This window comes from Myodes glareolus, chromosome 1 (assembly GCF_982192425.1).
Source record: "Myodes glareolus chromosome 1, mMyoGla1.1, whole genome shotgun sequence".
In the NCBI taxonomy this organism is placed as follows: domain Eukaryota; kingdom Metazoa; phylum Chordata; class Mammalia; order Rodentia; family Cricetidae; genus Myodes; species Myodes glareolus.
The window spans coordinates 27544874-27568541 of record NC_142026.1 but is presented as its reverse complement, the minus strand read 5'-3'; the positions used below and the strand labels follow the sequence as shown (position 1 = coordinate 27568541).

At 43.6% G+C, this 23668-nt stretch overlaps 2 protein-coding genes across 10 annotated transcripts in view; one reads left to right on the top strand and one right to left on the bottom strand.

Moving 5' to 3' along the window:
- The window catches only part of LOC125396867 (nuclear autoantigen Sp-100-like), a 33269-nt gene extending 29302 nt beyond the window's left edge, over positions 1-3967 (top strand). The window contains 3 exon segments of the mRNA XM_085697359.2: positions 2760-2864; positions 3397-3496; positions 3498-3967. Of these exon segments, the coding sequence (XP_085553485.2) occupies positions 2760-2864; positions 3397-3496; positions 3498-3684 (392 nt within the window). The 3' untranslated portion in view covers positions 3685-3967.
- A 3217-nt stretch (positions 3968-7184) lies between these two features.
- The window catches only part of LOC125396887 (nuclear autoantigen Sp-100-like), a 60741-nt gene continuing 44257 nt past the window's right edge, over positions 7185-23668 (bottom strand). For 8 of the 9 annotated variants that reach the window (XM_087905021.1, XM_087905025.1, XM_087905024.1 and 5 more), the window contains 8 exons: positions 21375-21479; positions 19295-19437; positions 17818-17856; positions 13864-13997; positions 11561-11678; positions 11202-11273; positions 10380-10523; positions 7185-8086 (listed from right to left, as the gene is read on the bottom strand). In XM_087905021.1, coding sequence (XP_087761147.1) covers positions 7994-8086; positions 10380-10523; positions 11202-11273; positions 11561-11678; positions 13864-13997; positions 17818-17856; positions 19295-19437; positions 21375-21479 — 848 coding nt within the window. In that variant the 3' untranslated portion in view covers positions 7185-7993. The remainder of the gene's footprint in view (positions 8087-10379; positions 10524-11201; positions 11274-11560; positions 11679-13863; positions 13998-17817; positions 17857-19294; positions 19438-21374; positions 21480-23668) is intronic. The other variant, XM_087905022.1, reaches the window with a different exon arrangement.

Sequence of the window (23668 nt, the reverse complement as noted above, 5' to 3'; positions counted from 1 at the left end):
GGATTTGACTCAACTCATCAGGCTCTGGCAGCAGCATGTGCTTTACCCCCTGGGCCATCTTACCAGCCCCAATCTCACATTATAGACGACTTGTGCGTTAGGTCATGATGTGAAGGGAGGAGATACTTGCTTTCTCTGCACTCACCCCTGCCTCTTTCACTCGCTCGAGCCAGCTTCTAGCTGCATCCTAAGATATGAGGGAGGCAAAGTAGTCGAGGCCTGGGAGATTCTAGAAGCCCATTATCTACTATTAAAGAGCGACTTGCTTGTATCACTTTAGAGAGAGTGTCTCCTTAAGCCTGGCTTCTTGCAGCCTCTTGCTTGCTGTTGTCTGCTTGCCACTTTCTTCCTCCCTGGAGGTAAAGGACAAAGGGGACCCAAGTAGAGGATGAGGATAGAAAACATAGGTGAACCATCAAGCAGTGAATTCCAGAGGTGAGTCCAGCCTTGCTTCCCCAGCTTTGTAGACACGGATACGTTGGTTATCTTTATCCTGGGTGGTTAAAGTTACTACTGAAGCATGAACATGTATGTGACGCTCAGACTTGTAAGTGAGAAAGATCACAGTAGAAGGCTTCTGGGAGGAAGAAGGGAGGGGCAGGACTCTGTGATAGAGCAGGAAGGGCTGGCCTTTCCCCAAAGGGTGTGTGTGTGTTTCCTGATTACTTCTGTTGAATACAGGCTGTTTTTATGTATGCTGCTCAGACTACTTGGGATAGGGAAGCTGGAGCCCTAACACCCAGGCCTTTGATTGACAGCAGCCAGCACCACCCTGCAGTGAGCCTAAACAGCCACAGTCTGGGGGTAGGATTCAGGGCCAGGCATCACCACTGCTGGGCCCCTTGCACCTGGCAGGGCTGCCATCCTGCCAGCTGCATCTGCTCCAGCCTCTGTGGCTGCTGGGGAAACCCTTATTGCAATGGCAACCATTAACTTCTGCCCTCGGATTCTGCCACTTCAGCCTGCCACTCTAGATGCCCGCTTCAGCCCAATCTGAGTGGCCAGCTGCCGTAGTCACTTGAGCAGCCGCAGCCACAACCCCTCGGCTTAGACAGCTTGTTCAGTTGCCAAGACAACCTCCGCAACCAGTTCCTGGAATGGCCCTGTGGGGGTGGCCAGCCTCACTTCTGACTTGAGGTGGATTTTCCTATAGCCTCCTGGGGTGAGCACAGGCCTGCCTTCTCAGCTGAGGGATCTCAAATGTAGTGCACCAAACCGAGCGCAGCCTCTTCTTCACAAACCTTCCCCTCTTCAACTCCTTCTCCTTCTTTGCCGTAGATCCCTCTTTGCTAAGGTGGATACATGTCCAGTTCTTCAAGCAGGAATCTCAGGAGTCCTTTTGAGGCCTTTCCCTCAGCATCCAGGCCCCATCAGTTGCCCCGCTCTGTGAATATGACCTGCCCCGAATGTAATATAAGATCTGTCATATAATAGCACTATTTCTGGACCCTGAATGTTGGACCTGTGTTTTGGTACTGTGATATTGCTGGTGTGTTTATGTGGAAAACTTCAGGGCCAGCAAGATGGCACAGCAGGAAAAGGCACTTGCTATCAAGCCTGATGACCCAAGTTCAATCCCTGGAGTCCACATGATGAAAATTGAGAACTGACTCCTGAAGGTTGTTCTTGACCTCCACATCTGCTTGTGCGTGCAAGTACACACACACACACACACACACACACACACACACACACACACACACCACAAATTTTGAAAACAGCAAAAACAGTTGTAGGGTTTACATTTATGCAGCAGTTGTCTCTCAGTATCTCTGGAGAAATAGATTCTCTTCATGGGTACCGAAACTCACAGATGTTCAAATCTTTAGTGTAACCTACACACATCCTCTTATTTACTTTCAGTCATTTCTAGATTGCTCACCATATGTAATACAAATATAATAGGAATAGTTGCCTTGTTCCACTGTTTAGGGAATAACAACAAGAAGTAAATGTGTTCTTGCTTAGTACAGATGAAATATGTTTTTCTAAGTGTTTCTGATCCATGGCTGGTTGAATCTTTGGATATAGAACCTGAGGATGGGACAGTAAAAAGAATTAAGTTGAGAATTTCAGGTCTTTTTTTGTTCTGTTTTTCAAGACAGGGTTTCTCTGTGTAGTCCTGGCTCTCCTGGAACTCACTCTGTAGACCAGGCTGGCTTTGAACTCAGTGATCTACCTGCTTCTGCCTCATGAGTGTTGGGATTAAAAGGCATGTATTACCATACCAGGCAGGAGAACTTCAGGTCTTAATAGAGTTAAAATGACTTGATTATGTGAGGAATACAAACTTTAGCTGACTAATAAATAATAACTAATAACTAATAGTTATTAGTTGGTAGATGACAGTACCAGGGAGAGGGAAAAGAGAAAACAAAAAGATGGTATCAGGGCTGCGAGAAAAAACTTGAGGTCTGAAGAAAGGAAGGTGTGTTGTAGGGTGAGGTAGAAAAAATAAGTGTGAAGGTTCCTTCCTTTCTTCCTTTCTTCTTCTCTCCCTCCCTCCTTCTCTCTTTTTGAGACCAGGTTTTATTATATGTAGTCATGTTGACCTTGAACTCATGATTGACCCTCCTGTCTCCACTTCCCAAGTGCCCTGTTAATAGGTGTGAGTCAACTACTCTCAGCTAAGGCTGTAAAAGTTTAGTGCTATCCTTGTGCTCCTTAGTCAAATGTCAGAGGAGAGAGAACAGGATTCCATGAAGCTTTTTCAAGGGAGTGGATGAGAATTCTTCAAATAACATTCTTTTCTTTTTCAGGGACAAACCTACGTACACGTGAAAATTGGATGCAACCTTGTTTTGTGAAACAAGAAAGCTTACAGAAGCTAGGGACAAGGCAGAACCAAGAGGATGACGTCATTGGTAAGGATAACTTAAGATGCCTGTGCTGATGGGTGACCCTTCTAAGATCACACCGAGCTGTAATCAGAGTCCAGCTCGGTGGCCCTGAGAGCCCCAGATAGATACAGGGAGCCATTGACTTTGGCATTCCTTTAACTAGGAGGAAAGAGTCACAAGGAAATGTTAGACAAGGAAGCCAGGGGTGTGTGGGTGGTGAGGGATTGGGCAGAGGCAGAAAGCACTGGGGATCCACAGAATGAGAGAAGGCAGAGGGAGGAGCCAGCAGGGACAGAGAAATAGGTAGAGACAGCAGGAAGTCGGGTAAGAGCCTTAGGAGATGGAGATGTGACCGTAAGGCTTTGGGATAACCAAAGCCACCTCAAAGTCAGCATTGAGTAGAACACAGTCGAGGGACCAACTATGGCAGGGGCATTGCTACCTAAATATTACCCAAGCGTCTGGGTCATCCCTGTGTTTGCATTCTGGGGTTCCAGTAGAATCAGCTTTGAGGTCATTCACCGAGAGCGCTAAGGGGTTTCATATTGCTGTGCAGTGATCAGCAGCGATGAGGAAGATGAGAGTGAACTCCTGGAACTCTTCACCTTGACACCGAGACGCAGGCAGCAGGTGGATGAGGAGGCTGAGGACCATGTACCCTGGGATCCAGAATGCAGAGGTTCCCTTAGGAGATCACACCTCCTGTTTCCCGACTCTCCATTCTTGGGGGACATCGAAGAGCCCAGCCGTCCATTCTCTACACCTAACTTTTTATGACCCTTGTGAAGATGTGGTTCCAGACCTTAGTAAGCCTCCCCAGACCTTAGCACAACTGACTCCATGATGGAAGTACTACTCCAGCTGTAAAACTCAGCATATGGACAGTACTTCCTGCCAAAATGAAAATGAAGAACGAATCCCTCAAAGTCCATAGTTCTGGGAAAGTCTCTAAATGTCCAACTTTGCTTTTTGGCTTCTGTAGCTCTGCTTCTGGCTAATGGTTCTTGTTAACGGAAACACTCAACCCATAACATGGATTTTGTACTTACAAACTTTGGAGCCACACTGAGATCTGAAACACCTAGTGTAGTCACTGGTTGGCTAATAAAGATCTTCGCTGGGTTAAATACATGTCCAAGCAGTCTTCTCTTGTGGGTACCCCACAGCAGAGAGGTTAGACAATAGTCTCTGACTTTGTTGATATTTTGATGGTATAGTCAAAAGAAAACGGGGTACTTACAAGTTTTATTTTGATTCTTCCCTTTCACATAACCATGTCTATCTGAAGCATAATAAAATATGTATTTGGCCTTTATCCCCATTTCTTTGCATAGAGTTCTAGGAATGTCCTGAGTGTTCATTAACTGGCTGTGTTTGTGAATACTGTGAGGATGAGGCAGAAGGACAGCCTGGGCCTCAAAGCGATATTGCTGGGAGTCTCTGTCTGGATCAGGTGTTTCCAGGCATGTCATTCAAAGAATTGAAAAAGCAATAGCAAGTAGTAAAGAATAAAGGGTTTTTACTCAGAAACAAAGTTTAGGTTCCCAAGACCTGCCTGGGTAACTGACACCCCGGTTGACAAGCTGAGGCATGAATGGTGGGCAAGCTGCCCTGCCACACTTGAGTGAACCAGCCAATGAGAACAAGGTAAGTGCACCAAAGAACAAGGCTCCTAGGAAAGTCCCTAACCTCTGAAGCCTGATTGGTGGGAAAATATAACGGCAACCTGGCAGAAATGATTGTGGTTTTTGTGCTTAAACACTTGCTGACATGAACGTTTGGGGATGCAGTCAGCTCCCAAGTCTCTACTGTTGTACCTGACTGCACTTCTGCCATGCTCCCCAGTATTAAAACCTTGCTTTGTGTGACTTCTTGTGTCTGCTTGGGTTGTTTCAGAGCCTCAGATACACACACACACACACACACACACACACACACACACGTGTGTGTAAGGCATATATATATACATGTATACACATATGTATTTATCTGCAACTATAAATATCCATTCTGTAAGTTCTGTTCCTCTAGAGAACCTTGACTAATACTAATATACTGAATAAGAGAACTTAATAAGATAGTTTTGAATGAGTGAGTTTATTAACTGTATAGCAAGCCAAAGTAAAATAATAGATAGATAGTAAAACATCATCTTATTGAATGCTCAAATAGCCAGCAGACGTAGACCACAGAAGCCCCATTGAGAAAGTCGTTTGGAGTTCCACACAGAGTCTAGGACAGGCAGGATTTCTTCAGGTGAGGCTTCCAAGCAAAAGAACAGAGAGCAACAGTGTAGGATATGATGTCTCAGGAATAATTTGAGGAATTACGAAGCAAACCTGCTTAGCCATCATCAATAGAGCCAAGGAATGTTCAAGGAAAAATTTGCCTAATGGGCCTAGGTTTGTTTTGTTTTGAGACGAGGTCTTTCTAAATATCCCTGGCTGCCCTGAAACCCACTCTGAAGAGCAGGCTGGTCTTTAACTCAGAGAGATCTGTCTGCCTCTGCCTCCTGAGCACTGGGATTAAAGGTGTGCGCCACCACCACATACAGATTTTACCTGAGGTTCGGGGTCGCTTTTGAAGACAAAGTATATGTCCCCAGTCTGTTTATTGTTCTACTCTCCCTTGTCTTTTATTTTAGAAGCTTCCTGGAGAATAAGGTTTAATTTTGATCAGGTGAATCCAGTTAGCAACTTTATGACATTTAGCCGAGTTCCTTTTAAAACTGGCTAAAATCTGACTATCTGATTGGCAGTTGTTTTGATTATACTTTCCTTTTGGGTGTCTAAGACCATGTAGGTGGCCAAAGATAAACCCTTCTGTTTGTAAAGTCTGTTGAGACTCTGTGTGTGGTTCTCTCGGGGGTTTAGGAGTGACCCATTGGTTACCGTAGCTTTCCTCTATCCGCCCTGTAGTTTGCAGGGAAGGGTCAGCGCCCTGCTGACCGTGTGTCTTCCTTTGGAAGCACAGGGAACATGTCTGTCTCCGTTGATTCTCCTCCCTGTGGAATGTCCATGGACCAGAATCCAATTGCTAGAGACTCCAGAGCCTGTCTGATCAAGAGGCCAGATGGCTTAGCAGGATTCCCTGTCTAGGAGGTACTGGGCTGGCTTTGGAGTGTAAGGGTTAAAAACTGGTTTTCCTTCTGAGCCCTTTATCTTCACAGAAGGACAGTCTTACTAGTTTCATGATGCTAAATCGTGTATAACATTTAAAGAAAGTTTAGACAAACAAGCAAAGAAAAACTCACAAAAAGAAAACATGTCTTGGTTAGGGTTTCTATTGCTGTGATAAACACCATGAGCAAAATCGACTTGGAGAGGAAAAGGATTATTTCAGGTTATAGTTTAGAGTTCTGTCATTCAAGGAAATCAGGGCAGGAACTCAAGGCGGGAACTTGGAAGCTGGAACTGATAAGAGATCCAGGGAGGAGGGTTGCTTACTGATTTGCTTCCATGACTTGCTCAGTCTGCTTTCTTATAGCACCCAGGGATAGCGCCCGTAATAAGCTAAGATTCCCACATTGTTCATCAGTCAAAAATATGCCCTGCGGGCCATTCTCGTGCGGGCACTTGCTCTGCTGCTGTTTTCTCTTTCCAAATAGCTCTGGTTCGTGCCAAGTTCACGTAAAACTAGCCGTAGCCATCACAAAGCAGTTTTTAACTAAGTTCTAATTTTGCTAAGACTCAGTTTTGGAAGTGATTTAAAAGCCTAATGAAGTTGGAAAAAACACAAGCAGCCATCTCGATTAGACACACAATTTTGTTTTTTAAGCTAGTTATTATGAATGTTGCTATAGAACCTTCAATACAGGAATTGAATCTAAATTACAAACCTTGTACAATGCACCAAACTGAGGTCTCCTGTTTGTACATACACTGTTCAGCTACCAAGCATTTACTGTTGTTACAAACTCAGACAAAGCTCCTCACCACTTGGATTTTTATCTTCTTTTCCCTGTGGTCTCACAGGATATGGGAGTTTGGGAAAGTTTTACATTCATCACGAGTCTGCCCAGCTATCAGTGACTGGGCAGTGAGCGCTCTTTGTAAAGAAAAAGCAGAGGAGAAAGTAGAAAGTACCTGGAGTGCTCCATTCCTGACATGCTCCCCCTGTGAACCGCAGTTTTAGACATAGATGACATTTGTTCCTTTGTTCTACCATCCCGAGCAGAGGCCAGGTGCCTGTGGCGGGAATCGTCACTCCATCCATTGTCTGGTCCTACTCTCTTTCACTTTTAATGAGAGTCATGACTTTCACATAGAAATAGCATCGTGTGGAGACTGTTGACCACCCCGTCATGTTCTGCTCAGTCCTGAGACACAACAATGATCGCCATGCTTTCAGCTTTGGATGAGTTTATTAAGTATGTTACAAGCCAAAGGAAAAGAGTAGACAGAACAACAGAACATTGCTCATCATGTACTTGGAATATCCAGGGGGTAACTGCAGAGGTGGTGGGGGTGGGGTCTGGCGTTTCCAGTGGAGTCCAGGGCAGACCAGAGTTAGTATTTGGTGAGGCTTCCAGGTTGAAGAATGAACAGCAACAGAGAGACAACATCATCAAATTGGCTGCTCACGGCAGTCAGCAGAAACTGTCTGTGGACGTCGAGCAGTCAGCCACAGTTCACAGTTGAGATTTCTCTCCGGCTTCTCCTTCCCTTTTTACACCACAGGATAAACAACTGTAATATCTGTTTGTCATGGCTCTCCTTCCAGTTCTTCCCAAGGACAGGGCTCTCACATTTGGTCTGTTTTGTTGGTATCTCCACTCAGTCACTGGTTCAAAGGGTCAGGTCATCCTTAGAAAAGATGCTTTGGAGACATTTGGGGCAGCATACTTGGGTTTAAAATTGGGGAGGGGTACAATCTTGCTCCCCGAGTCACCTTCTCAGTGGGCTCCCTCAGCACCTGACCGTTCACCATTGTGATGTACATTGCAAATGTTAAGTTTTATTTAGGAAGGTAATTGAACAGGAAGGGCAATACAGAAAGTCAGAAGCAGAAGTGTGGCAGGGCATTTACACAGAAGGGCAGAGGGGAGGGTGGGCTCTCTGAGCTCTGTGCAGTTGATGGCTGGAGGGATGGGTGATGGACGGAATACAAAGGACTATGAGAACAAAACCACCGGTGTGCTTACACGTTTGATGTTATTTGCCTGTACCTTGGATTGAAAAAGCTCTTTTGAAAGTCTCCTCAAATAGACTTCCTACTTTGACTCCAAGGTTGCTCAACCTGCAATTCTGAAAAGGAAGCAGGAAATCAGTGATCTCCATAGCTTGCTAAGCTTGGCCAACCAGTCCTCTGGATAACCCAGAATCTTGCTCAGACTATTCCAAGTGGGGAGGTCTAACCCAGTTAAGAAGAGGTTATCGGGCCTGTGAGATGGCTCAGTGGGTAAAGGCACCTGTTGCTAAGCAATCTGAGTTCAATCCTGGGACCCATGTGGTGGAAGAGAACAGACTCCAGCAAGTAAGTTGTTCCCTGACCGCCACACGCACCACTCTATGGCTTACCCTGAGGCACTGTCTCCCCCAAAGTAAAATAAATAGAAGTGTAACCATTTTTTTTTAAGAAAGAGGTTATATTTCTCGATACTTTGGTTATGCCTTTTCTTGGAAAGACAGAAATAAAATCAGTATTGCAGGCTGAATATTCCTTGCTCTAGATGACTGAGATCAGCTATAATTTGGGTTTCAGATGCTGGGATATTTCTCTCTCTCTCTCTCTCTCTCTCTCTCTCTCTCTCTCTATATATATATATATATATATATATATATATATATATCACAGGAATGGGATTAAAGTAAAAAATTCAAAAATTCATCCAGTTTATATAAATATTTCACAGATAACCTGAGGCAATTTTATGCAATATATTTCAAATATTTTACAAGAAACAAAGTTTTCATGGTATGAGATTTTCCACTCTACCATGTTGATCTAGGTGAGCTACAACAGCAGAAATGAGCAGAGTCTTCCTTTCCCTGCGCTTTTAATTTCCTGGAAATTTATTAGGCTAGATAAGGAGTTATGGAATTTGAATAAGAGGCAGAATCTTAATGTAATAACTTAAAACTGAAATGCTAGCAGGGCAGTGGTGGCACACCCTTCCGTCTCATCCTAGAGAAGTGAAGGCAGGTAGATCTCTGTGAGTTTAAGACTGTTCCGGTCTACGTAGCAAGACCCTTCTTAATGTATCCTTTCAGTAAGCTACTTGTCACGCTTAGTTAAAAATAAACTAAAAAGCAATATTAGGGTCTCAAACTAGCCACAAAAGGTAAAGTGACAGAATGTTACTTATTCATTTTGGGCCTAGCACTAACAAATGGTAGGAGGTAAAGTCAATGACAATGAATTCAACTACCTGTATCTTTTCTCATAAACTCATCTTAAATTTTGGGCACAAAGAGCCTTCTTTGAATGGCTATAGAGTTAAAGTAAAAAGTAATGGAGTGACATTAATGGCTCTTTCTAGGTTGATGAGAGACAGTGGAGTATAGTTTCTACACCCCAAACTCATGTCACTCTGGACAAGATGAAGTTTTCATGCCCACTTCATGCCTCAGTGGACAAAGACTCAATGGGACAACTTCCTTGTACCTCCTTCCCCACCTCTTGGTCAACAGACCTTGACCTCTGTCTGGTGTTCTAGACTCTGGCTGTACTTTCTTTTCACTAAAGCTGGCTTAGATTTCCTTCTGGTCTCCCCTCAGATCTTTGAGGAAGTGTTTTTAAAGACATGCCCCAACCTTAGGTCACCTCATTCAATGACTCGGGGGATTTTCTAATTCTGTGGCAATTTTGAAAAGATTTATTGTTAATAATAATAATAATAATAAAAACAATAATAATAATGATGATGATGATGATGATGATTAGAGTACTATGAGTATTTGTGCCCATCAGAGAGAAGGTCAGAGCATCCCTCGGCACTCCTCAGAGCAGCTTTTCTTGGAGTAGACGAGAATAAATACAGAGGTCCCCAACTGGACAATGTCCAGAGTCTGACTCTGTAGCACTCAGCTCCAAATGGGCTGTTGTTATCAAACCCCTCTCCTCAAGGCTCAGGGATCTAAGTGGAAGAGGTGGCACAAAGCCTGTAAGACCCCGAGGTGGTGGATGAGTCCAAGAAACAGCATCTTCCAGACACTGGAGAGCTCATACCCACACGAACTCACAGAGACTATGACGGAATGGGAATGCTTAAGTCCTGGAGAGGTTCAAACCAGGCAAAATCCCAGCCCTGAGAAGAACTAAACACCAGGTCGCACCCCTAATCAAAAAGCTATTCAGTTAATACCCGCTGCGACTGTGAAAGTCAATGTTCTCCAACAAAGTGTCACTGGGTATATCAGCCTTTCAGGACAGGCGCCACTGCTGCTTTCCCCACCTGCATCATGGGACTTTTTGAATGCTCCCTCAACTTTGACTTGTATGGGCTTGCCCCATGATGAGGGGAATTGTAGCATCTACCTGACACGAGGAAAAGTGACTCACTTCAGAGAAAAAAGAAAGCAAAGCAGAGGATCTTACTTTATAAAATATGCTGTGGTTCTGAAAGATGAGGCGCATGTCTGCAACAAAATGTTGTACCGAGTGGTATGCCTTATCATTCAGCCTTTTCTTGACTTTGTCTAACCACATGTGTTTCTGGAGGGCTGGAAACTCTTCTTTCCTCTGTTGTGGAAAGCACAGAAGGGGAGGGGGAGGGATTGCTGTCAGCATAGTCCTTAGTCAGCCTACCACACATTCCCATGGTTGTGGATTCTGAATGCTTGCATCTCCATCCCTCTAACTCATAGGGTGAAATCCTAACCCTGGCACACTGGATGTAAGAAGTAAAGGCTTTGAAATTAGGTTATGAATGAGCAGCCTCTGGGAGTTGGGCTAGTGCCCTTGTTAAGATTTTGGGAAATTCAGTCTCTTTTCACTCTTTGAGGGAACAGTCAGAAGTGAGTTGCCTGCCTCCTAGAAGACTTTTAGCCAGTTGTCATGGCACACACATTTTACTCTATCGTTTAGGAGGCAGAGGCAAATGAAATCTCTATGAGTTCAAGGCCTGCTTGGTCTACAGAGTCAATTCCAGGTCAGACAGAGATATAGAGTGAGACCTTGTCTCAAACAAAGAAGTAGAAGATCCTTACCAGAAGCCAGACTTTATCTACACCTTGGCCTCAGACCTTCAGTGTCCAGAACCATAAGAAGCAAATTTATATTGTGCATACTGCCCCAGTCTATGGTAGTTTGCTATGCATGGCCTTCTGCACAAAGACACCCATCAAGAAGGCAAGAGAAAGACAACTTGTATCAGAATAAAATCATTCACAAGACTTCAGTTTTGCTGCCCTTACTTACTTGCTTTGGTTTGAGTTTAAAAAAGGCACTTTTTGAATGGCGATAGACAGTCAAGAGAAGCAGCTCACATTTCTGCAAAAGATGAAAGGCAATCTAAGTGGAAGGCAATTTAGGGAGAAAAGGCCTGCTTAAATTCCAAGATTCAACAAATTACTCTCAGACCTTTGACCTCTTTGAGACAAATACGAAAGGTAGCTACTCCCTGGAGTATGAATTTCACACTGGGTCACATGATTACAGCACAGCACAATTTACTTTGGGGTTCTGTTCCTTACCCTCTGTGTGACCGTGTTGGTCTACCAACCAACCAACCAACCAACCAACCAAAAAGAGAGACCTTCAACTTAACACTGACTCACCAGCTGCTCCTCAGGCAACATCATCCTCTTCAGGACCTCAGATTCCTTATGAAATGCTTGATTTTCTTGGCACCTTGCCTGATCCTTTATCTTGCAGAAGACACAGGTCCATGGGCTACTGAGAGATCAGAGATAGAGTGAGCAAGGGCAGAGTCTGTGGACCAGTTCCCATTCCTGTGGCTGATAAAGACCTCTGTTCAAGAGTGGCAGTGGTTTCCACCTAGCAGTCAACTTCACTCTTGGAGGACACTGGACTGGCTCTCCATGTAGGTTTGATAGGCAAATATAACCCCTGCTATCAATAGTGAGTGTCGTGAATGAGTTGGTACACAAGGAAGTAATGGATTCCTATTGACCTCAAGACTTGGAGTTTCCTTCTGAGTTTTGAAAGCTTGACAATAAGCCATGTTTGGTCATTGCAGTGAAGTTAGTGCCTTAAGCACAGGAGTCTTGAATCTTGATGAGCCAAATAGATGACAGTTATAGTCCGAAAACCAGAAAACAACCCTTGCTTCTCAGCCTTGTTGAGTAAGCACATTAAAAGCTACAGGTGTCCTTTCTTCTGACATTGCCTGGTCTGCAGCTAGAACCTGTCTTATGGAAATTTCTTGGGAAGGAAATATACTGATGGTGTCAAATATTTTCCATTTTACCCTACATGCTGGCTAATTTTATGTCAACTTGAGTCCATGGAAGAAGAAACTTTCATTGGGGAAAATGCCCTAACTAGATTGGCCTGTGGGAAAGCCTATGGTGCATTTTTTGGGTTGATGATTGATATGGAAGATCCAACTCACTGTGATGAGGAATATTCCTTTATATTGTGTAAATATGTATCTTGGTGATAGGCTTTATAAAGGAGGTAATTGGCCAATAGCTGGACAGGAGAATGTTAGGCAGGAGAATCAGAATAAGAACACTGGGAAAAAGAAGGGCAGAGTGAGAGGAGTCACAGGCCACACAGAGAGAGGAAACAGGAGATATAAAATGAAAGAGAGGTTATACCACATGAATGTAGATTAATATGAATAGGCTAATTTAAATTGTAAGAGTTAGTAATAAGCCTGAGCTATTGGTGAACATTTGCAATTAACAATAAGCCCCAGAGTGGTTATTTGAGAAGTAGCTGGTAGAACAAAGCTGATTGCAGTCATGATGATAAACTCTGCCTACACTGTGGGTTGTGTGAATCCTGGGCAGGTGGTTCTGGGTGCTATAAGAAAACGGGCTGAAGGAAGCCATGGGAAATAAGCCAGGAAGCAGAACTTCTCCATGGCTCCTGTATCAAGTCTTGCCTCCCGGTTCCTGCCCTGACTTCTTTGAAAGGTGGGTGACAAATTGTTAGATAAAATAAAGTCTCTCCTTCCCAAGTTACTTTTGGTTGTGGTGTTTTATCACAGCAATAAAAACCTTGACTGAGACATCCCAAGTTTCATTCATTTTAATGACAAATCTTAGCAGTACTGGCCTCTCCTTGTCCATTCAGTGTGTTTTCAAGATGCCCATTACCAAATGCTCCCGGTGGGGAGCTGCATGTGGGTAGAGTGAAAGAACTGATTCCTTCTGTGCCTTGATATCATGTCTAACTAGCTAGAAGAAGTGGTTCCCAATAATCCTCTGAGATGATGCCCTGGGTGGTGCTATGACTCCTCCTGCCACCAGACGGCAATGTTCTCTTAGAGGTTTTCCAGGAGACATCAGTCCCTGGGTCACAGTAGTTTTATCCACACCATTCACAGAACCCATCCAATCCCGTTTCAACCTCTTGGAATCTCACATTCTATCTCTGCCCAGAGATACAGTTAAAACAAAGGGGTGCTTTAGTGGGAGTAGGGTGCTGACACACAGAATTTCCAGTTCTCATGCAGTGCTCTGCAACCCAGGATCAACTAGTCTGATGGAATGCTTGGTGGATTTCTGAAGGCTTGAAAGCCCAGCTTTATCAACTTTGTAATTCTGTAGTGTGGGAGATGAATGCATGGTTAAAACCAACAACCGCTCTATGGTGCTATCACCCCAGTGGAGCACATAGGTGACATGGAGGGACACTTCTTTCAAGTAATCACTTTCCATTAATTATTTCCTTTAATCTTCTGCTATGAGTGCTGAGAAACAGCTCTGGATACATTTGGATCTTGAGACTAAGAGTTGTTCTCATTGTATCAAGACATCTCCAACTAGAGACAACAAACCAGCAGTGTGTGTGTGTGTGTGTGTGTGTGTGTGTGTGTGTGTGTAGGGAGGAAGTGTGTCCTGAGGAGGAAGGGCCGTGGGGTTGGTAGAGGCAGGGCTGTCTTACTAACCTCTTGTCTTCCACAGGTGGGATGTGGCAATTTTTATGATAGAATTTTCTACAACTAACACAAGGGCACAATTTCCGTCGTCCACCGCACACCGTACAATGTCTTGAATTTGTACAATGTCTTGAATTTTCCAGCTACAAGAAGAAATGTTGCAGAAATCATCAAGAGCAGTGTGACCACAGAATGTTAGAACATGTGGCCTTTGCCTAAACCAGGGTGGCCCAGAAATTTCTTTACTTTAAAGTAGACTTCAAATATTTGCTTTAAGTATGTATTCCTGAATGTATATACATGTACCACACATATGCAGTTGACATATGTGGCATATGTGAATTTGTGGCAGAGGCCACAAATTGGAATCTTATCCCCTGGCCTTGGATTTGTAGGTGGTTGTCAGCTGCCATTGGGTGCTTGGAACCAAACCTGAGACCTCTGGGAGAGCAATCAGTGCTCTTAACTCTCTATCTCACCAGGCCCTCTCCTCAAAATATTAGGGACTAGTATTGAACAGAGTTGTTAGAAAATGGCATTCTGATATGAAATGAAGTTCAAAGAATTGCTGGGATTTGTCAGACTAGAAAAATTTACATTGTGAAAACAGCAATTCTGACATGAAAATAATAGAAACACTATTGCAATAACCACCTAAATGCCCTTCAACCAAAGAATGGATAAGAAAAATGTGGTACATTTACACAATGTGGAGTACTACACAGCAGAAAAAAATAATGACATTTTGAATTTTGCAGGCAAATGGATGGAGCTAGAAAACATCATTTTGAATGAGGTAACCTAGATACAGAAAGATAATTATCACATGTACTCACTCATAGGTGTTTTTCAAACATAAAGCAAAGAAAACCAGCCCACAAATCACAATCCCAGAGAACCCAGACGACAATGAGGACCCAAAGAGAGACATACATGGATCTAATCTACATGGGAAGTAGAAAAAGACAAGATCTCTTGAGTAAATTGGGAGCATGGGGACCTTGGGGGAGGGTTGAAGGGGAGGGGAGAAGTAGGAGGGGAGCAGAGAAAAATGTAGAGCTCAATAAAAATAATTAAAAAAGGGAAAAAACCAATAGTAATAAAAAGTTGAATTAAAGATAACCTAACATATTTATTATTTAGGGCAGCCTAACTCCAAAATATAATGTCTTAATATGGGTTATTTAATCAATTAATTTCATTATCTTTTTTTGAGAGGGGGCTCATGTAGATAGAACTATCTTGGGTTCTGATTCTATTGAATCAGTTTTCAAGGTGACATTTCTAACATTAAATGAATGTATTCAGGAGAATCACCTAGAGTTGTAGAGCTGGTTCTACTATTAGAATGTGGGGCTCCTTGGGGGGTCTGTCCTGTACCCTCAACTCATTTCATTTGCACAATATTCACAGTTCCTCCCATGACTACTCTTTCTCTAATCTTTCAGGTCTGCATTTTGGTCTTGTTTTGAGCCTCCAGCATTTACTCTCTGCTTCTCTAGGGAGGTCTTTATTGTCTGTAACACTGTCCCTGTTCCCCTGTTACAACGAGCCTCTCACCTCCCATCATGTGAACCCTGACTCATCCCTGCCCCTCCCTGTCTCAGACACCCAGTCCTACACAGATCATGCTCACCCTAAGTTTTAAGTCTCACCTCATGCTTGTATAGGGCCTGATGCTATTGGGGTGCAGAATTCCTTACCCATGACATCGCCAGTAAAGGAAAATATCTAACAAGTCAGAGCTGAAGTGAATAAAATTGTAATTTTTGATTTCTCTCTTCACCCAGACATTTACTATGACATAAGAACACACAACGTTCATATTCTACGCTGCAAACACAAATCTGGTCCATGGGATCTCTTTTATAGGTACCTTGAATGGCTGCTGAGGGACATGTTTGGAGGCATCTATTCCAATAGGGCCCCGGGGCAGGGAATCTTGCAATAGTCTTTGCTTTTTATAATAGCAGGTGAGGCTATGTTTGCTGAACACTATTATCACGTTGCTGGGTCAAGATTTCTGAGTCATTTATTAAAAACACTGCAAGTGCGCCCTGAGAAAGAGTAGTATACAAGCAAATCTACATAGTGTTCCATTGTCTAGAAGCCTGGATGGACCCTGATGTTTATCTTTTTTAATGTGGGTGTAGAACCAAAACCTAGACAATCATTGCACTATTAAGGCACATCCCCATACACATTCAGCCCTCTTTAAGTGGTGCTACCTCCATGGTGCTGGAGTTTGAATACAGGGGACCTGAAGCGTGATAGACAGGCACTCTACCACTAGGTAAACACTTCACCACTTAGCCATGCCCTTGTCCCTTTGATTTTTTGTTTTTACTTTAATTTTATGTGTATGGATATTTTGCATTCATATATGTCTACATCTTACTTGTGAGCTTGGAGCCCACAGAAGACAGAAGGTGTCAGATTTGCTGGAATTAGAATTACTGATGGTTGCAAGCCACCAAGTGGATGCTAGGTTTTGAAATCTGGTCTTTGGAAAGAGCTAGTGCTCTTAACCACTGAGCCTTTCTCCAACTATAGGAGGTCCTTCTGTTTATGTATTGCTTTCATTGGTTAATCAATAAAGAAACTGCTTGGCCTGATAGGGCAAAACTTAGGTAGGCAGAGAAGACAGAACTGAATTCTGGGAGGAAGAAAGCAGAGTCAGAGAACCGCCATGGAGCCACCAGGTCAGACATGCTAAATCTTTCCTGGTAAGCCATGATCTCATGGTGATATACAGATTATTAGAAATGGATTAAATCAAGATGTGAGAGTTAGTCAATAAGAGGCTAGAGATAATGGACCAGGCAGTGATTTAATCAATATAGTTTCTGTGTGGTTGTTTCAGGTGTAAGCTAGCCAGGTGGCCGGGACGAACCAAGGGCCCCGCTCCCTGTAACCAATGAAAGCAATACATAAACAGAAGGACCTCCTACACCAGTCAACCTCCCTTTTTTTAAACAAGAAATTTGTTCTTTTATTTAGCAGCAATCATCAACATGTTATAGACTAAAATCATTCACGGAATTAAAAAATTTTCAGGCTTGAGAGTATAGTCCAATGGTAGAATGTTCAACCTCACATGAAAGGGGCCTCAGGTTTGATCCTTAACACTGAGGGAAAAACCCAAAACACATATCTAGGATCCAAGTAACACGAATTTCAATTCACTGAATCTGACCTGGAGCCAAGCACTGGATACTTAAACATTCTGAGGGGTTCTAATGCACAGTCATCAGGTGAGATCTCTGTTTCCAAGCCGTGGTCCATGGACCAGAAGCTTCAGCATCTGCCTCAGTCATCCAATGAGCTATCCAGACTCCAGAGATGAGAGCTCAATGCCTTGTCTCCAGCAGAGGAACAAAAGAAGTGTGGTTGGGCCTAAATATAGTACCTTCAGAGGTCAGAAGAAGTCCTGGGACTGGGGTTACAGATGGATATAAGCTACCGTGTGAATGCTGGGAATAAACTTGGGTCTTTCGGAAGAGCAGCTAGTTCTCTTAACCACTGAGGCATCTTTCCAGGATTTAGGTCTTTAAAAATTGTATTCATATATGTAAGTGTATAGACACTCATGTGACAATGAGGTAGAGAGCAAAGGACATACTTAGGGAGCCTATTTTCTCTTTCCATCATATGGTTACTGGGAATTGAACTCAGGTCTTCAGGTTTGGCAGCAAATAGTTCCTGGGTCATATTGCCAGTCCATTGTTTTATTGTTTCTAAGAATTGTTCCCACCTCAATCTCAAATGTTTTAATGTTAAATGGAGCACTGGCCTTTTATAATGTATAATATTTTTAAAATATTAATCACAACAATACCATATTGTAAAATCCATTTTTACCATAATCAGTGTATTTAACAACTGTAATGTGACAGAGATCACTACTAACAATTTGTAGATGATGGCCTCAGACATCATGGAAGGAGATCTCGGAATAATTACCTTTTTCTTTTTCCCTCGTGGGTTTGGTAGAGCTCCATTCTGAAAGACAGAGATGTTAATGATGGGGTAAGTCTTTGCTTCTATTTTTTATTTCTAACTGCTTTCTAGTTATTTTGTCTGGATGTACCATTGTTAAATACAAGTTGCCATGGAAATTACTCCCCATGTGCCCTCACACTGAGTCAAGGACACATTTAAACCCCTTTTTCTGGCCTGATGATTTTCACAGTGAGCTCTGACAAGAGGTGGTGCTTGATCACCCACAACTTCCAGACACATTGAAGGCTGGTTTCTAATGTCCTTCTTTCCCCATGCAGAAAGCCCCACCCCTACACTTTGTCAGAACTGTCCTCTGTGACCCAGATCAGGGAAGATGTTTCATGACACGGCTTTTAGTCCTAAACCCAGAAATACCCATCCCACCCCTTACCTGCAGCATCATTTCCTGCAGACTCCTCTCCCCCACAGTAGTAACTGCAGGTAGGGTATAAAGGTGCAGCCTTGCCCTGGTCAGGGGCTCACACCTGTACTACCCATGGCTTTGGATGCAGCTCAGTCTATATTTGATGAGCAAACTTTTTTGTTTTATTGTGAGGATGACACAGGGAAAGGCCACCTGAGATGTGATAGAAAGATCCGTGTACTGTACGTCAAAAGAAACAGATTCTACTACTAAGGGAACCTCTTGATTCTCCCAATTCAGGAGCTTGATATAAATGAAGAGCAAAAAACTTATTTCAAAATGCAATTTCAAATTACTTTTCCTTTATTTACTCTTATTTTTGGGTAGATAGAGTTGAGGTTGGTTTCAATCTGTAACCTGTTCTGGCATTTACTACAATGTCTACGTCATCCTTGAGCTCGGAGCAATCTCCCTGCCTCAGTCTCCCAACTGCTGGGATTACAGTTCTGACCCACAATACTCAGTTGTTCAAGAACAAGTGTGAGACAACGACCTGGAAGAAGAACTGCTGGAACATTCTGTAACTGTAAAGCAGGCATCCACATGGGTGCATTCTCTTCAGATACATAATCATGTATTATTTTCACACTGGCACCCCACGTTTAAATTACATTCAAATTTAACTTAAATTATATTCATGCTACCAAAATTTATGCAGATAGTTAATGGTAAAGGTCACAGCCTTTTTCTCCTACCATCCAAAGGATGCAAATTAATGCATTTAAATGATGAAGCTGTAATGCAAGCCAGTCAAGGTAACACTTGAGTGGCATACTGGGAACAACCCATGCCGTGGACCATGGCTTAGAAGAATCGTAACGGTATTTCGTAAACAGACATTCTGCTACCATCTGGTGTCAGTGAAATACAACAGCAAAATCCTGTTATTAGTCACATGGAGAGAGCTTCTAATCTCTTGTCTCACCCCAGAATAATTGAAGCTGCCTGTCACATAGAAGCTTTTAATCCACCGTCTTACCCTGGAACCATGGAAGCTATCTGCCCCCAGAATACCTTTATCAACTCTCCCAGGGTCCATCCATGGCAGCGTATGCTTAGCCTCCAGTTCTTGGAGTTTTGACGATCTCCTTTGATTTCAAACTCCTTGGGAGTCAACCAACGTCCAGGCTCAGTCTGTATACTCTTCTCATAGATGCCTGTGAGACCACGACAAACTGAACAGTCAGCTACAAAAACACCTGCCCTTGGACCATCATCATCCTGGATCTGGGGCTGAGGTTTAGTCTCAGGAGGGTGTGCATTTCCTTCTCAGTCATCAGGGGCCACACACCCATCCTGCTAGGCAAGGACAGAGAATGATGACCACTGATGTTATCCTTTATGCTTTTCCCAAAAAGCTTTTTTTTTCTTTCCTGAGACAGCCCTGGAGCCCTGGTTGTCCTGTAACTGGCTATGTAGACCAGACTGTCTCTGCCTCCTGAGTGCTGGGATTAAAGGTGAGTGCCATCACTGCCTGGCATACAAGTAATTCATCTATTTTTGTGTATTGGTGTTTTGTCTTAAAGTATGTCTGCATACAACATCTGTGCTTACTGCCTACAGAAGCCAGAAAAGGGCACTGGATCTCTGGAAACTGTAGTTCTCGATGGTTGTGAGCCAAGTGTGGTTGCTGGCAATTAGAACCTGGGTCCTCTGGAAGAGCAGCCAGTGTGCATTCTACTGTAATAATAAAAGATTAAAAAAAGGAATGGCTCTAAAATGGGGTTATTTATCCTCGTTTTACTATGACCCAGTGTAGGGCCAACTTGCATTTTAGAAAGGTGAGTGAGGGCAGAAAATTCCCTGCTGGGCTCTTGTGAATCCAGCCACAAGGAAGCTGTCACCACAGCTTCTTCTATAACATTACACTTCCAGGTCATGACAGTTGGTCATTTCTCATATTTCTCATGGGACCCCAATCACTTTCTGGCTTCGTGCCTTATGGTATGTCTCTTCCTCCTACACGTCATACCCCTGCCATGATGCCACCTGCCCTCAGTCCCTCTCCAAAGGCCCGTATGTGAGGCTGCCTGATCTTGGCCTTTTAGCCTCTAAACCTGTAAGTTAAATAGAGAAGCCTGACTGGATATTTCAGTAGAGCAAAGAACACTGGACTAATACTCCAAGAGAGCTGAGGTTAGAGTGTATCCAAATTCCAATCCAAGTCCTCTGGATTTTCTTACTTAGCTTAAAGTCTGACAGAGGTCACAGCTAAGGGACCCACAAAGGTTGATGCTGACTTTCTCAGACACACGCATTTCCCACCCAGGTGTGTTAGGGCTTACTCTAGCATGAGATGCTAAACAGACATCTTTTCACCCCTTTTCACAGAGGGGAGGGGAGGTAGCCTGATAGGCCAGGGACGTATGATATTTAAACTTGCAACACTGCAGCTTAGGGTGCAATTCAGTGAGAGCGTGTTTGCCTCACAGGCACAGGCCCTGGGTTTAAACCCAATAGCACAAGAAAGAGAAAAAGAAAAAAATTCAAAAATGTCCTCATTGCTGTTCTTCTCTTGGTTTTGTTGCAGAAAAGAAAGAAGACAGCAGGCCTGAGACTCTGAAGAAATGATGCCTGGCATAGTCGGACTTCAGCTGAAGTCTGCAAATGTGATTTTGGGGAGAGCTTCTGTCACTTTCAGAAACACAGAGTAACTCTTGAAATGTCGGAAACCATTTACAAACAGTTTATTTCACAAATGAGACCCACTTTACTTGTGGGTATCTGGATTTTGTGTGCGCTATGCAGATATGTACCTGAATAATTCTATGCTGTTAGAAGCCCTGGTCCTGGGCATAGGCAACCCCTTGGAAGAAAGCCTTTCACAATTTCATTGCTGGGGTAGTTGATTACACTCTGCGTGACCCCACTAGGAGAGCAATGTCAAGAGCTTCTGGCTCCTCTGGACTTTTCCTCTCATACCCTCTTCTCATTGGTAACTTGGGCCCAAACCCTCACTTCAGCAACGGATGTGACATTGCCGATATCCTGAGTCCCGCAAACTGACTTTGGAATGAGACACCCCCGACACAGATGCCCACCCGATACATGGTGCCGTTGTACAGGTGAAGAGCACAGAAGATCTGAAACTCACCTTTCTTAAAATTCTCCACATACAGAGTCCCCTTAGCAGTACCACAGGTCACTGGAAGCTCAGGACGGCTAAAATCCACATTGTATTGTTTGGAAATTCTTGGACCTGCAGGGACATAATTTGCTTTATTATAGATCTGTGCACGCCCTTCCCTCTACCCACTTTGATATCTTCTTTCTGCAACCAATCCCCAGGAATTAGTTACACTTGAAGGTGCTTCTTTTATGAACGATTAGGTTCTTACAGATAACCAGCTGCTCTGCTCCCAACCTCTGAACCCCTGCATAGTGGCTGAAGCCTTGTGTATTAGAATCCCAGCTCTCAGACTTGTTGGTCACAGCAGCCACTGCACAGTAACTTTCCTACGAATATTTTGAATAGATCGTTCTCATTATGCAATGGCTTTGGGGTTCTGCAGATGGGAATAATTTTGTTCTGCTGTTGGAGGCATCTCCGGTTGAGGGGGATGGAAGGTGATGTCATCATTCTCCTTTAATCTGATTTGCTGTCTTTCTCCTTTCCTGAGCTTGCCTGAGGTTTCAGGCAGTTTCTCTAGAAGATTCTGCAATTCTAGAGGAGCCCTGTATACCACTCCAAGGGTGTTTGTTTAGACACAGAAAGCCATGAGGGTGTTTATATTTAAACAACATGGTGTTGATATGGGTACCTGATATGTCAGCTCAAACATGGCTGACACTGTATATGGTGGGAAGGGGGGATGACAATGAGTTAGCACATTGAGTTAACTGACACCAAGTATCTGGAGACCCCAGAGTAAATAGTGACGCCATGTTTTAGATAATCAGTTCTAGAGTGACACTTTTGTGTGGTTCTGTATAAACATGGCCTTGAGGACACCTTTACCAGCTTCCTGCCTGTATGTGTCTATCTGCAGGCTTGTGTGCCTACCTCCACCCAGCCTGCCTGTCTGGGTCCCTGCACATGCCTGGGTGCCTGCTGGGGATGCCTGTGTCTGGCAGTCTGTGTGTATGTCGCATTTGTGTGGGATCCAATTTCATTGAGCCACATATTGAAGGCCTTAAAATAAACTTCTGTATTAGTGGCTTCTGCCTTTCCAGCCAACTAAAGGTTCCATCAAAGACACTGTGGGGCTAGGATGGGGTGGGAGGAGCATCCCACAGTTGCTTCAGAGCAGTCTCTCAAAACAACATAGGCCCTGGCAGGGAACTCAGCTTGACTCACCTGAAACTGGATGCCACATTTTCTTTTTTAAAATGTGCATTGGCATTTTACCTACATGTATGTCTGCACGAGGGTGTCAGATATTGGGGTTATAGGCAGTAATGAACTGCCATGTGGGTGCTAGGAATTAAACCCAGGTCCTCTGGAAGAGCAGTCAGTGCCCTTAAATGCTGAGCCATCTCTCCAGCCCCTACTATGTCTCTTCCTACAGATAAATAATTTGAGTTAGAAAAGGGCAAATGACAGGCCAAAGGCACACAGGAGCTGAGGAATTAGAGCACAGGTCTCGTATTATCATCAAGGTCTGTGTGTTTCCATGGCTTTCTACATGGGAAAGGAAAAGTTATGCTAAATATCATGTGGGTCACATACTTTATCTCTTACCTCAAGAATGTTCAGTACATGAAGACACATGAAGCCCTGGGTCCCTCCCAAATCAACTAACTCGTCGGAGGAATGGGAGTTACCAGCATTCTGTCTGGTTCTGTTGACACTGACCAACGGTGATGATGATCTTATGACTTGGTACTGATTTCAACAGCCAATCAAAAAAGCCAGCTTGTCACTCACCGCGCAGCAGAGTACGCAGTAAGAGCTTAATTACTTCATCAACGTTTGTTGTGACACTTCTGATAAGCTGTGGACCCCACCCTAGGTGCCCACCAGCAGAGGAATAGGTAAAGAAACTGATTTATGTACACAGTGGAATTTCTCTCAGCCAGGAAAAGAAAATCAAAATTATTGCTGTTTGTAGGAAAATGGATTCAACTGGAGATGATTATGGTAAGCACACTTAGTGAGGCTCAGGAAGACAGGCGTGTTTGCTCTCATCTGTGGCTCTTAAGTATTTGCACAGAGACACAAAACTATATGTACAGATGATAAGAATGTAGGAACAAATTTGTCTGGGAGACAAAGGGGGACCAACAGGAAAAGGGAGTGGAGGGCCATGGGTCCTGGTGGAATTTGCTCAAAGAATATTTATTTACTTGCATGGAAATTGTCTATGAGACCCACTATAATATAATATAGACTTGGTAGCATATGCCTTTAATCCCAGCACTGAGAACGCAGAGGCAGGTGGATCTTTA